The sequence below is a fragment of the Struthio camelus genome, chromosome 8, assembly GCF_040807025.1.
Source record: "Struthio camelus isolate bStrCam1 chromosome 8, bStrCam1.hap1, whole genome shotgun sequence".
NCBI lineage: Eukaryota > Metazoa > Chordata > Aves > Struthioniformes > Struthionidae > Struthio > Struthio camelus.
The window spans coordinates 7,312,715-7,327,194 of NC_090949.1; the positions used below are offsets into that span (position 1 = coordinate 7,312,715).

The 14,480-nt window shown below is 49.5% G+C and overlaps 1 protein-coding gene across 1 annotated transcript in view; it reads left to right on the plus strand.

Moving 5' to 3' along the window:
* The window catches only part of RGSL1 (regulator of G protein signaling like 1), a 26,139-nt gene extending 11,663 nt beyond the window's left edge, over positions 1-14,476 (plus strand). Inside the window, exons 13-26 of the mRNA XM_068952545.1 lie at positions 1,029-1,263; positions 1,967-2,074; positions 2,511-2,619; positions 3,521-3,804; positions 4,230-4,347; positions 4,886-4,982; positions 5,528-5,657; positions 6,901-7,108; positions 7,850-7,988; positions 8,619-8,743; positions 8,912-9,269; positions 12,306-12,666; positions 12,790-12,856; positions 13,622-14,476. Coding sequence (XP_068808646.1) covers positions 1,029-1,263; positions 1,967-2,074; positions 2,511-2,619; positions 3,521-3,804; positions 4,230-4,347; positions 4,886-4,982; positions 5,528-5,657; positions 6,901-7,108; positions 7,850-7,988; positions 8,619-8,743; positions 8,912-9,269; positions 12,306-12,666; positions 12,790-12,856; positions 13,622-13,658 — 2,376 coding nt within the window. The 3' untranslated portion in view covers positions 13,659-14,476. The remainder of the gene's footprint in view (positions 1-1,028; positions 1,264-1,966; positions 2,075-2,510; positions 2,620-3,520; positions 3,805-4,229; positions 4,348-4,885; positions 4,983-5,527; positions 5,658-6,900; positions 7,109-7,849; positions 7,989-8,618; positions 8,744-8,911; positions 9,270-12,305; positions 12,667-12,789; positions 12,857-13,621) is intronic.
* Positions 14,477-14,480: the final 4 nt, after the last annotated feature.

Sequence of the window (14,480 nt, forward strand, 5' to 3'; positions counted from 1 at the left end):
CCCTCTGCTTGGCAAGTCATGCAAAGTGCTTGCCAGCGGTGAAGGGCCAAAAGCTGCAGGAGAGTCTCAGAGGCACAGTCTGGCTGCAACAGGGAGGGAGAGAGGCACCCCCCGGGGCCAGAGCCCATCTCAGGGAAAGCAGCCAACCCAAAGGGCATGTGAGGTTACCTGCCTGCTGCTGACACCTTCTCTGTTGTTTTCAGCCCTTGGCTGCCTGTTGGAAAGCTGTAGTCTTCAGGAAAGCTGTAGTCTTTCACTGTCTGGCCTACCTGGGAAACCTGCTGCATACCCCTGTATGTTCCAGCTGCAGGTAGACTTGAGCCAGCTTTCAACAGCTGCATGGTCAGGTTTAAAGCCTATGCTGAGCTTTGTACTTGCATAGATTTCTTTTGGGCATTTTAAAGCCAGAGCAGAGATGCAACTTGCATAGATTTGTATTCCACTGCTTAATAAAATGTAATTTAGGCTGTTTCAGAAGATATCCTAGTCACCAGCTATTTTCACGGAGGAATTTTTTCTACCTGACAGAGAAAGGTACACTAGGTGAGCTCCTTGAACTGTGAAAATCCTGTGGCCAGGAGTGCTGTGGACAGTGGTATCTGAGTTGCAGTAAACCGCAGGCTCTATGCATGACCTTGGGCAACCACACAGTCTGCAGTGACTTTTTCTGCGTATGAAATGAGATAATACTTCCCAGCCCCCGACACCTGTTTTTGGGGAGAAGTAGGTGGGTTATTTAGACTATATAGTGCCTAAGCCCCCTTGTACAGCAACTTGCAATATGGATTTCCATGCACTACTGGCATAAGAAAATAATAAACTCTGAGCATTGCCTAGAGTATCCAGATAGATCATCAGCTACCTTCTGAACTCTGACACTCTATAGCCTTGAAAATGTTCAGGCTTGATTTTTTTCTGTAACATGCAGGACAGCCAAAATGCAGCTAGCCTATTAGCGGCTATGCTGGAGCAGTTCCTCAGATGGGGTATGTGCTCCATGTAATCACCCTCTGCTCTTCTTGCTGTAGTCTCCACAGAGCAGTTTCCCGATGCCCGAGATGCAAGGAGACACTGTTGAGAAAGATGAACATTTCCTCCTAGCCCAGCGGATAAATGAATCCTTGAAGTTGAGCCAAGCTCTGTATGGCATGAGGGACTTGGAAAGTCTCTCCTCTGAGCACTGGCAATTAATTGCCACTCAGGACCTCCGGAAAGGGGGCTCGATCCAGGTGGAGCTGGAACCTCCGGTGTACAGGATAGGTAAGAGGAGGATCTGAATGTCTGCCAGGGCCGAGACTGGCTCGGGCAGACAAAGCATATTTCATGCATCCATGGTGACCCGTGCTACAAATAGAAAAGTTCTGGCACATGGCTGTTTCGTTTTGGCACGGGGCTGTTTTGTTGGTGGTACATGGAGAATGTGGAGTGAGTTGGGACTGGGTGTCTGGGAGCCATGAGCAGTAATCCAAGCTTTAGCCATGACCTGTTGACCAAGTTCCCTCTTGTCAGCACCAGAAGCAGAACGTGGCATGTCCCTACACCGGCCTGGGTCACCAGGTCAAATGAAGGCTGCAGTAGAGAGAAAATTAAACCCAAAGCCAGGAATAGCCACTGTCACCACACTTCTACACCCTGACCTGCTCCTGGGGCCCCTGGGGATGACCACCCTGCTGTAAAACTTCAGTTTTGTCTTCTCCCATCATCTCTGGAGAATGGCATCAACTTTCTGGGTGCCTGTCAGTGTGAGAGTGACAGCAGCCACCTGTAGCAACTCTTGGGTAATTTGTAGGGCCTTAGTCATACTTGAGAAATGCAGCGTCATGAGTAAATGATGGGAACAGGACAGAGGAGGAAAAAAGAGCGAGTAGCGATCACAATACAGCTCTGAGTAAGTGCTCATAGGCTGTCTTAGCCAGGAGGAACGAACATCGGATCCATCCCCTCTTCTCTCCTTTATCTTGTACAGATTTCCAGAAGATGACATTCGATGAGCTGGCTGTTAAGAATCCCTTGCTGGCTATGGATCTGCTAAGCGAGAATTACAAGCTTTTCTGTCTCAAATTTCCATCACTTGGTGAGTCACGTCCGGGCAAGCTAGAACCAGGACAGGCTCACAGTTGGCACACCCTTGGAGGTGCCCCAGCATACCCTAAGGAGACAGGAACAAGCAGGAGTCTTCCCCACTTGCACCCCATCATCTGGGAGAATGTCTCCAGAAGGAGAGAGGTCTAGCCACCCTTGAAAGGCATGTCCTTCGGGTTGTAAATCCAGCCAGAGAGGGTGGGAACAGTAGGGCTTCTCCAAAGCAGATGCTGAGGAAATCAAACCATGCAGAGGTGGAGAATTCCCACAGCATCCAACATCTCCTGAGCTGGCCTCACCATGCAGACATCAGCATGGTGATTCTGGAGACAGTCTGGGCTTCTTTTGGGTCCTCTGGCCTGAGGACAGCTGTGAGCAGGCTCTGGCAGTGATCTGAGGAAAGGGCCAAATCTGTTCTGTCTCAACAGCCTCTGACCTCAAGCATGAAAAGAAGAGGACCTTTCCTGTGAGCCGAACCAAAACACACGTGCCGAAGCCCACTGTTGTCATATTAGAGAAGCCAACTGTAAGACCCAGGTCTGGCACTTTACAAGACAGGGCTTTGCTATTTTCTGATATTTCCACTCTCTCAGGAAGCAGGGGAGGGCTGGACTAGATCATCTCCAGAGGTGCCTTCCAACCTCAACCATTCTGTGATTCTGTGTGATTTTTCCCAGTATTTTCCTGTAGTGACACTGCTGCCTGCTTCAGAGTTGGGATCTCTCAGATGTAGACATGGGTGACCTGTAGAGTTACTGTGGAAGAGGGAAAAGGATAAAATGTTTTAACACACCCACATACCATAGGCCAGATTTACTCCTCACATCTTGTGCGTGTCTCATGAACGTGGTCCTAGATCTTGGTCCTCTTTGACATGCCACCTATACTACAGCTGGGCAGCTCCCAAACTCCAAAGAAGTGCTTAAAGATCATCCTTGACTGCACTTAAATCTCTGTCCTTGCTAACTGTGTGAATGTGCCATAAAGTCCTCTACCATCCGGTAGCAAATTCTTGCTCATTGCAAGAATCATAGGGGAGCCCTATGTCCTCCTCTTCTCACCAGTCCTTCCTCGTGGTAGCCCATCCTTACCTTCCTCCTCCCCATGGTCTATGCATAGCTGCCCTGGTCTATTTGCAGGTTCTGAGGTCTGCAGTGCAGAACTAAAGTCCTCTCTCCTCTTTAGTTCTCCAGTTAAAGCCTCCTGTTCTGACTGAGACCAGCTCCTCTGCATACATAGCAGCAAAGCTGATGGTTGGGTGCCCCTACAGCAAAAAAGCAGCAGCTTGTCAGGAGAATCCCACCCTGGATTCCCAATAGTTGAGTAGATGGGCAGGGCAGAGAAGAGAGGCTATGCTCTGCCAGTATCTTTGCTGGTCCATCTGCTTCACAGATTATGTACCCCACTGGTCCACAAGTTTCTAGCTCTTCTTCAGCAGTCTCTCTCGTTGGAGGCCTACAGGTCCTGGCTCTTTTCCAGGGCACTGGCAGCACAGAGAGCATGTTTCCTCGTATATCCTCCTCTGCAGGCACTTCATGGAAGTATTGCACAACCCTGCCCATTTGGAGTTCTTCAAGCACTTCCTCAAGGAGCACAACACAGATGGCCCACTGCGCTTCTGGCTGGCTGTGGAAAAGCAAATCGCAGAGACCAACCCCAAGAGGCAACGCATCCTCATTAACAATATTGTCAAAACCTACTTCCATGCCAAAATCCCAGCTGGTATGCACCCTCCCACCCTGTGCTTTACTCAAGTCATGGTAGAGGCCTTTTTTCCCTGAACTGGATGCAGGCACCTGCCATGTTTGCTGAGACCTTCCACTGCTACCTATATTTCCAGGAAGACCACCTACTTTTTTGACAGCATTTTCCAAGAACTGCAACCTGTAATACCTGCAGTGGCAGAAATAGCTCTTCCCTGCCTTGTCTCCTTTAGATGCTCTTTTAGATGCCTCACTCCCAAAGTGTGCAATTAGCATGGTACAGAAAGGAAAAAGGATGAGACAACTAAGTTCAGCAAACTGCAGATAGAGCGGGCACAGACAGGACAGGGTACCACTTGCAGATGTAAGGGCAGGAAGAGTTTTCTTGGTAGTTCAGGAGCAGTTCGCAGCAGCGGGCAGGCAGTGACTGCGCGTCTCTTTCAGAGGAGCTGCTGGACTGCTGTGCTTCTATCATCAGAGAAATAAGTGAGGCCAAAGAAGTCAGCCCCGCCATGTTGATCACGGCACAGACCTTTGTCCAGAAAGCAATGGAAGAACGATGGTGAGGACCTGGCTTAGGCTGCCCAAGGCTGGTTTCTAAATTGTCCAGGGGTTGCACAAACACATTCTTCCTATGGGACCCCCTAAGTGACAGGTAGTGACTGTTACATATTTCTATATTAAGTGTCAGCCAGTGTATCCAAATCCCAACCAGGCCCTCACACTATTAGCTGCCATTGAGGTTGGTGATGGATCTATCTGTGCAAGGATAGCAGGTTTTGTCCCATAAGGACCAAATCTCTGCTGTGCTTGCAGGACCCTGGGTTGGAGGAGAGGACATGCTGCAGATGAGCATAGTAGACACTCCCAAACCTGCTGCCTACAACAGCAGAGACCAAAGGAAGGGATCCAGTCCCAGGTTTCTTCTTCTAGCCTCCTCCATGAACAGAAATCCTGTGGGGACCCCCCTCCCCCAAGCCACATAAGCCTGGAGATTGCTGTCAGCTCCTCCCCACCATAGCCGCCCTTCCACCAAGCCGTTGTCCTGCTGGTGTATCTGACGGCCGTTCATGGTCTCTCTCTGATCCCCCATCTGGCAGGTTTACAGACTACCAGGACCTGTTCCCCCCAGACGATATCTGTGAGCCTCACCTTCCTTTGCGGCGTGGAAGGGGGAACTTCAAGAGAGATGACCTGGTAAGGAAGGACTCTCTCCTGGAAGGTTAACGCTGTTGTCCAGGCAAGAAAGAGAGAAGATGTCGCTGATCAAGTGGCAGTCACTTAAGGGGTAGGCTTGGGGTGGGGGGGGAGGGAGGGGTGTCAAACTGGCAAGACACCTGGAGGGTTGCAAAAGGCAGGTGATAGCTAAAGTTTTAATCCTGTGAGCTCTGCTGTGGAACTGGAGTCCTGCTCTGTGCAGACTTGACTAGATTTAGTCAGGACTTGCCAATTGATTCACAATATCTCCTGTGAAACTCAGAGTCCTGAACCCCTGAGTCAAACCCAGAAATACTTAAACACAAAGCTGATGGCTGGGTCACAAATCCCACTTGCAGGACTGAGCCCTGGTGCTAGAGTTCATGGTGGCAGGTCTGAGCAGGAAGGGCTCTGCCCCAGCCCCACTCTCCCTGGGAGCAAGCTGCATTGCTACTGCCACGAGATTGCGCCCCAGTCCTCTGCTGCCTGGGCACCTGCCTGGGGCTCTGGCACGGGGTGAGGTGGGCTGTGCTGTGTCTCCGCAGAAAAGGGCCTGGGAAGCGATTCGTGGCTGTGTCAAGAGCATCTGCAAGTTCCGGAGGGAAATGAACAACGAAAGAGCCCGTGCGGAGTTTGAGGACTTTCTCCGGAAGGAAGTACGAAATCGAAAGGAAAGTATGTCTAGACTCCTGCCACCCTCCTCTCCTTCCTCTCTGAGACAGTCCTGGGTTTAGAAAAGGTACATGGAGGAAGCTCATGGCTCATCTCCCATCCCCATGACCTCTGCTGGTGGCATATACAGAGCCAGAAAAGCAGATGTCTCAGGATGACCGATATTTCTGTGCAGGAATCTGCTCCTAGTGAGCAGAGGATGGAAAAGAGGATGAAGACGAGGTAAAAAAAGGGGATTGTCTCTCTTAGGTGAGTAGTTCTGCAGGTGGGCGTTTGACACCTAACCCCAGTGCTCTCTTCGGCATCTAATACTGGCATAGAAAAGAAGTGGCCACCCTCTTCCAGGCACTCCAGAGATGCCAATACTTTGGTGCTGGAGTTGGGAGATGAGGCCCAGAATTTCACTAACATACATGTGCATGCAACAGCCGGTTTTCTGATGCCACTGCCCCACCTGCTGCCCCTCATTCCTCTAAGTCCATGCAACGATGCTGTTGCACATCTCTCAAACAACGATGTAAATGCAGCAGTTTGCATCCCTTCCCCAAGAACTAGGAGGCACTAAGTGAAGCTCTAGTGAGACAGGTTGAAATAAACAAAAGGAGATGCTTTTTCATGCCACAGGTAGCTGACCTATGAAGGATTTGCCAAAGGATATAGATCCTGAAATTTTACACAGGTTTAAGACGACTGGAAAAGCTGGTAGAAAAGAAATCCACTAAAGCTGCTAAATAAACAGAAACCCCCATTTAGCTCAAGAAGCCCCTGGGTATGAAAATATTTGGAAGCTGGAGAGTACTGTCTATGGGGGAAGTAACGGATGTTTTCCCTTTCTGTTTCCCTGGTTATCTGCTTGTGGCCTCTGTTGGAGGCAGGATATAGCCTATCCACTAGCTAGGCAGACAACCAGACTTTATTTAACCTACTATGGTCATCCTCCATGAAAACAATGAACATAAGCACTTCATGAGTGTAAAGAGGAGGCTGGAGGGAGGAGAATACAAAGCCGGGGGGAAGGCTGGACACTGAATGGGTCTAAATTGACCAAATTGACCTGGAGAGTCCTACACGCTGCAGGAAGTCTGTAGTCCACCTAGGTAAAAACAGCATCAGCAAGTTATTTGCATATAGAAAAGCAAGCACAGGTGAGGTGAAAAAAATCAAGATTCCTCAGGCCGAAACGCCCAGTTGACCTCAAGCCCAGGGCTGGAAGAAGCAAGACACAACAGCTCTTCTCCCCTCTCAGACTTGCCCATCAGATCGAAACGGAGCAGTAGCGTCGCAAGCGTTTTGCACTCACACATGACCTCTGCCAGCATCCCGAAGGACAAGGAGGACAAGGAGGACAAGGAGGACAAGGAGATGGTACTAGTGAAACGCCGTCTCTTTAAGAACCGGCTCATTACTGTCAACTTTCTCGTCAATGATCTGCACTTTTTTCTGGAGATTGACAAGTAAGTCCCCTTTTCCACCAGGTTCTCAGGTACTACCAAGTCTCCCTTGGCTCAGGAATCCAAACCTATCCTTCAGGTAGTGCCTGTCCCATGGCAGGGAATAAAGCCCAGTCCAATGATTTGTAGCACACACTTAAGGTCTGCACTGCCACACCTAAACTCCTATCAGCACTTCTATGCAAGGCTTGTATCTGAACATCACCCTGCAGCATAAGCCACAATCAAAGTCTTACCACCATAGGTGTCTGTATCTAATCTGCTCATGTTCACCTACCCTAGATCCTCAAAGAGGCCTCCATTTCAACCAGAAAGGGTTTCTGTTTGTGTATCTTAAAAGCAGCTCTGGTTTCACAGTCCTGAGCAATCTAATATTTTACCTAAGCCTTTCTTGACATGCTGATTGGGGCATTTCTCCACTAAGCTCTTCAGGTCCTACAGAAAGCAAGCTGTGGCCAATGCACAGTAGCTTAGCAGTTATTACACTCCCCCATGCACATGAGACCAGGTTTCAATTCCCTCCTCTTCCTGAAGATGAACAAACATTAAATCCCCTAGGCTCATGCTGTGACTAAGAGGGCGACAGAAGAGGGAAGTGGCTTTTCATCCCTCCCATTGAACTGTTCCACACTTCATGGATTGCTTTTTCTGGCCTATTAAACACTGAACTAAGCAAGAGCATGACTCTAGCCTAGCAGTGGGAGCACTTTTCTCAGAGCAGGACACAAACACATGCCTTTGCAGGTTTTGCAAGCTGGCTGATTCAGCTAAAGCTCTAGCAGACTGCGACAAGCACCAAGACAACGAAGTTGCCTTTCTCAAAAACAAAGTCACCATCATCAGCAATCTCTTCCTGAACTCCGATATTCCCCCCAAACTGCGGGTAAGATGCTGGGACCCACCCAGGAAGCCTGGAGGCTGCTCTGTGTGCATTGCTCAAGAACATTGCAAAGCAGCTGCCAGCAGATGTGGGGAAAGGAGAACTAGACAGAGGTTTGAATCTGCTCTAGCCAAGCATGCGCTGAAGTCTCGGGACATGCTCTAAGAGCTAGGGACTTCTGCCTGGGCTCTATGGGATGGGAACTCATCCATCTTGAGACCCTCGCTGACACTTGACCCAGACCCGTTCAGAACAAGTGTGTGGGCATGGAGACAGTGAGATCACCTCCCTGCTAGAAAACGGCCCGGGCTGAGGCACCGGAACAAGCGTTGCACTCTGATTCATTCCTTTCAGTCCACAAATGTCAATGTCACCATGATCCCCTCCCCACCGTACTGCAGCCACCTCTTACCCCACAGCATGCCATGGTATAGCCACGGCTCTGCCAAAGTTCCCTTTGGAAAGCACAGCACAGTAAGATCAGCCCTTGTATTCAGGACAATCAGCTAGGACATAACCGGTCTCATCTTAGAGACTCCTGCAATGCAATTAAGTCAGGAAGAAGGACATGCCTCTAGGGTCCCAAGAGTGTCACATGCTACTTTGGTTAAGTGAAGTCTCTTCTGTGGCCAGGTGAACATTTCTGAAGCACAGAAAGATTTAATCTGCAGTTTATCTTCCAAGGAGATACTGGACCGCAGCCTCTACTACAGGGCCACAATTGTCATCTTCCCCATCCTGATGCACTTCTGGAAAAGGTACCTATCCCACTTTCTTGAACTGGCAGAGGTTGTGTGGATACCAGCCTCTTTCTCCGGCAACCTCTTCTGACACAGTGTAGATGCAGATGAGACACTCGTGAGGAGCTCAGCTGTAGGTGTCTGCTTGGAGGCTTGCTGTCTTTGACTTTAGTATTTCTTATGCAGGTTCTGCATCAGGAAGGCAATGAAGGGCTTCTGGGTCTCCCGGAAAAAAAAGATGCCAATCTCTTTGCCCATTAAAAAACCCTCCTCCAAATCATCCGTCATCTACAGTACAGGTAAGCTGAGTGCTGTTCCCCCTGCACAACATTTGTCCTCTCGGTTCTGTCCTTCCAAAGCAGAGGTTTCCAGACCTAGGTTTCTGGTGTCCCACAAAGGTTCATGGAATCCAAAGTCCACAAAAACTTCAGCTGTGGATCCTCCTATAAGAGCTAAACTCCTTCCAGTGCTGGAAGCAGCCTTACTGCTGCTATTCATTTGTGCTTGGTGCTTCTTTCATGACACACAAGCTGCTTGTGCGACATAGACCTGATGGTCCAACTGTTGCTCTAGTACCCCTATCTAGGGACCATTTCCAGAAAAGGTGGGGGGGGAAAGGGGGGGAAGTAATTCTCAGAGAAGAACCAAAAAAGTTTGACTGAGTCTTGCCACTGAGTTGAAATATACTTGAGCTTCTCCTCCCCTGTTTGGTCCCACATGAATTTTCACTGAAATACTCTCAGCCCTTACATCCCCTAACATGTCTTTGGCCAGCCAGCTGACCGAGCAATAACAACATTATGGCCATGCCAGCGCTGCGCAGTGTGCTCTGCCCTTTCACATGGCTTTGAGGCTGTATGTGGTGCAGGCCTGTTGGAGAATGGAGCATCTTTGGAACTATTCCCTCCTGTTAAATTCAGTGAAAATTGCCCAACGGGTTTAGATCTTTCTCTGGAGAACAGGGAAGTGGGTGCAGAGAATTCATGAGCAAAGAACAATTGCATAACTCTTGTTTACTTCAAAAAAAATCAAGTTAAAAATACTCACTCCTCTAAAACAGGAGTTTAACCAACCAGTCTTTTGGATTGCAAATCAGATGGCAGCAGGAAAAAGAGAATAGACTGTTCAGAATCGAGCAGCCAAATGCCAGACACAGCTGCATTACATTGAGGATGCTTTGAACAGCTAGAATGGAGAGAAGTTTCCTTAGGATTTGAGGGGCTGTTCACTAGATAGTAGATTGGCAGATCCTACACGGACTGGCTAGAACAGAGGCTAGTATCTAGGGAAAAAGAGACAGAATCACAGAACGGTTTAGGTTGGAAGGGACCTCTGGAGATCATCTAGTCCAACCTCCCTGCTCAAGCAGGGACCTCTAGAGCATATTGCCCAGGATCACATCCAGGCGGGTTTTGAATATCTCCAGGGAAGGAGACTCCACAGCCTCTCTGGGCAACTTGTTCCAGTGCTCTGTCACCCTCCCAGTGAAGAAGTTTTTTCTCAGGTTCAGGTGGAACTTCCTGTGGTTCAGTTTCTGCCCGTTGCCTCTTGTCCTGTTGCTGGGCACCACGGAGAAGAGGCTGGCCTCATCCTCTTGACACTCCCCCTTCAGATACTTGTACACGTTGATGAGATCCCCTCTCAATCTTCTCTTCTCCAGGCTGAACAGGCCCAGCTCTCGCAGTCTTTCTTCATAGGAGAGGTGCCCCAGTCCTCTAAGTTGTTTAGTTTCAACATACTAAAGAACGCTAAACTGTGAAAAACACAAAGAAAGTGGTATCCAGTGCTGTCACTCTGCCTAAAAACCTGGATCCTTAACTAAATATTCCTCTGGAAACGAAATGATTTTTCATTTTCCCTTTAATCAAAATAGGTACGTACTAATCTTACTTTGACGGTAGAACGGGTGTCAAATATCTGGTGTTCTGCTCCCTGTAATTTAGCACTGTCAAGTTTTGGTCAAAAGCTCACTTGTAAGTTTTAGAAATAAACAGCCAGATGCTCGAGTCACTGCTCGTCAGGTGAACTAGGGCAACGGACCCCGGTGGTTATGTGCCCCTCCCTCATTTTAATTGCAAAACCACGTCTATCAGCTTAAACCACTCTCACACCTTGGGTTTTTTCCCCTCAATAAAAGGAAATGTTCAGCATGAGTCTCTACTTTGTACAGTGGCTTGATATAGTCTCTGTGCTGAGGTACACAGCAAGACATATTGACCCAAGAGGTGAATGTCAGCTAAGGAAAAATACAAATCCATATTATTTCTAAGACAAATCTCTAACTTCCCATTTAGACTAACAAATAATTACCCCTGCCTTCCCCTCTGCACTCCTAGGGCCATCTAAAACATAGCTGTTTTAATGTAAAACCTTATTGTCACTGACCTGCAGAAGAGAGAGATCTCACCCATCAGACGTATATTCCTAGCAAGCAACAAGCCAGAACTGTCATCTTACGCAGGAGCTATCCCTTGTGTTATCTGGGGCAATAAACAAGCACTTGTCAGGGTCTTCAGGAAAACGATGGAGAGAGAGCTTTGGTCAGTGCAAACTGTGACAACCGTTCACACGGTCACAGCACCACAGTCTGTTTTTAACTACCTAGAGCCTCAGAGGATAAATACTGATCTGCCTGCACTGAAGTGTTGCTCTGGAGAGAGACAACACAGGAAGACGTTGAGAAGGGACTGTGATCTTTCTCACAGTGAATTTAATCCTGCAGTGAATGTCCCTGGAACAACCTCTTGTCCCCTAGCCACAATTCCTTGTGGCACCTGCTCCCTGGCAGGGATAAATAACCAAAGCCAGAGGTGGATAAAAGTCCATCAGCCTCCATTGGCATGTCATGGAAAGAGACATGTCATCTCTCAGACCTGTTATTTCTACTGCCCTATCCGATGTCACTCTCATGCTCAGCCTAGCTAAGTGAGAAGAGCAGATGCTGTCATGCCTTGGTATGCGAGAGCCAAAATAGCTGCGGGATACAGCACAGACTGGCGTCTGCTTTGTGTCACCTGCCAACTTGCAGGCCAACTCCGACTGCAGCATCCTTATTGTCTACCAGGAGCAAACCAAATCAACATGCAATCCAAAAATTGCTGCTGCTTCTGAGCGCACTGATGCATGTGCCACTCTTTGCTTGGAAGACTTTTCTGAACATTAGAACGCTTTTACTGATGACCTTTCTCTGAGAACCTCACTTTTCTGACTTTTAAGGAGCTTGCTTTTCAGCTATTGGTTAAAATTGGTTACGTTGAGGTCTTTATAAGGCATTAAAATTGCTAGGAAAAATATCTATTAATTCCAGAAAAGCCCTCCTGTTGCCCGTGTCCTGTTCTTGTCTTATATCGAGGGCTGGCTCATTGTACAGAAGCTGGGCAGGACACCACTCTTCCTGCCTGGGAGAGTGGTACACACACAGTTAATAGGCTGCCACACTTGAATTCATCTTCCAGCTGGTCACCAGGCGTCACTGTGGCACTGTTTGTGGCTTTATACCGCTGGCAGTGAGTGGAGGGGCTGGTCCCTGCTGAGACTGGACATATTACCTGAACTCCACAGTTAATGTGCATGGGCATAGCGCTTCCTCTTGGGAGAAGCCCACCCCTACGGGCACAAAGCTGAGCAGAGCTGGGAGCACGTCCATGCACAGGGGATGGCTGGGTACACACGTATCCGTGTGTCTCCAAAAGCTATTTCATTCGAAGGGAAGAAGGCATCCCACTGCCCTCTGCCTCGTGGGAGGGAGCTGAAGAGGCCCTCACTCTGGACAGCAGAGCGAGGGAGCAGGCCCGCTGGGGCTCACCCACTTACTGAGCACACTGCTTCCTCTTCTCTCTCACCAGGTGAGTGCCCGATTATTCAGTTCACACTGCTGAATGGGATCCAGGTCCTGCTGCCACAGGCTCGGGAGAAAAAGGAGCTGTCCAAGAAGCAGAAGAGTGAGTAGCTGCAGAAACCAGCGTTCCCCCCTCTCCAGTCCCCCTCCAGGGATGGGAGCTGGGCTTTCAAGGCTCCCTTCCATGAGTCCGTGATGGGGAATTTGCACCTTCTATTTTTCTCAGCTTCAAATGAAAGTCTTCAGAAAGGGCGGTTGCCTGGCATATCAGCATCTCCTGTCCTGCAATGCAGGTGGGTAACTGCTGGGGCAGCTCACACTGGCCACAAGCACCCAGCGGCAGAGGGGCAATAGCTCTCCTCTAAAACCTAAAGGCAATTGGAGGCAGGGCGGGGGGAGGGGGGCGTCTGTGCAGGATGCTGGCTGACCCCCACAATCTCCAGGCAGATCCAAGGACGTAACCAGAGTACAGACATCTCTGCCTTGCTGCCCACCTTGATCTTGTGCCATGGGTACCAGCAGATCCACAGTCAGTGGAGTGACTGATAGAAGGGAACAAGGGGAGGAAAAAAAAAAAATCTGACATTACATCCTGACCTCTAAACTAGACCAGACATTCAGGGGTGCCAAGAACCCACCACTTCTGTTCACATGAAAGGGATGGGTGGACTCTGATGATCCCATAAGAGTCAAAGGACTAAGGCCCTCAATTCTGGCTGGCATCTAGGGAAACTTTCGCTGTAGCTCACATTGCATCTGTTTCCCTGGCGCCAGCCCAGATGAAAGCGGCTGCTAAAGAGACAATGGCCTCCCAGACACAGGAAAGCCCAAAGGATCTAGAGAGAAACATATGGAAACAGAACGGACAGTGGGAGAAAGCAGTCGGGATGCACTGAAGCTCATCCCACATCTGAGGAATGACAGTATCCACAGCACCACTAGCATTGCATGGGTCTGGACAGTATTTTCTTACATCTGTGGCTGTTCCAACGTAACTGTGTAGGCTGGGCTGGGCCAGCAGTCCAACTGTCTAACGCTCCTTTTCCTTTTTCCTTTAGGCAGCAGAGTCCAGATGTAGCTAAGAAGTTTGTCTAAGCCATCCTGGCCTTCCCTCTGTGTGCAGCGTTGGCCTTTGTGCAGGCAGTGGCTCTTGCTGAGCGCACAGGCGCATGGGGGGGCCAACACAGCTGCACTGGGGCCAGGTGTCCTTCGGGAGCCGCTCGCCTTAGCAAGCCTTTGTTTACACAGCACTACCCTTAGGGTCTTTGGTTGAACTAGTTTGTAAAGAAAATAAGCAATAGTGCCAAAGGCAGTTGGAAGTCAGGTGTGTTTGTGTTGCCCAGCAGGTCAGGTTTGGCATAGGGACTGGTGAGTCCCCCACCTCTAGGTGGGCAGTTCCTGCTCCTACCTCTCAGCAGTCGCTCCAAGTAACATACATGGGAAATCCCCAGGTGGTGCACCTCTCCACACCCCGAAAACACACGCCAGGAGCACGTCACTGTGTTGTTTGTTCCCCGACCAGACCTTTGTACCTTCACTGCGCCCATAGATTAAAATCTCTGTACAGCGCAGCTTAACAAAGGCGATGCTTAAACGTGCTTGAGCAGCTCCACTGCTGCCAGAGATCCCAGTGCAGATGAGGCTAAGGGAGCTCACAGCAGCCCAGGCTCCCCGGTCACCTGTGCCCTGGCCAGGCCTCCGGCAGCAGCGCCAGCAGCAACGCTTCCCCCCTGTCTGCAGGGGCAGAGGGAAGGGCAGGCATCCTCCTGTTACGTTCCCCGCTGGGCAGGGCAGGGATGGGCTCCAAGGAAACTGGGAAGCTCAGACACACTGTGCAATTTGCACTTAATCATCAATAGCACCTAAAAAAAAAAGAGCAACTTTTTATTACAGCGTCTCGTCTGCCCAGTAAGGCGG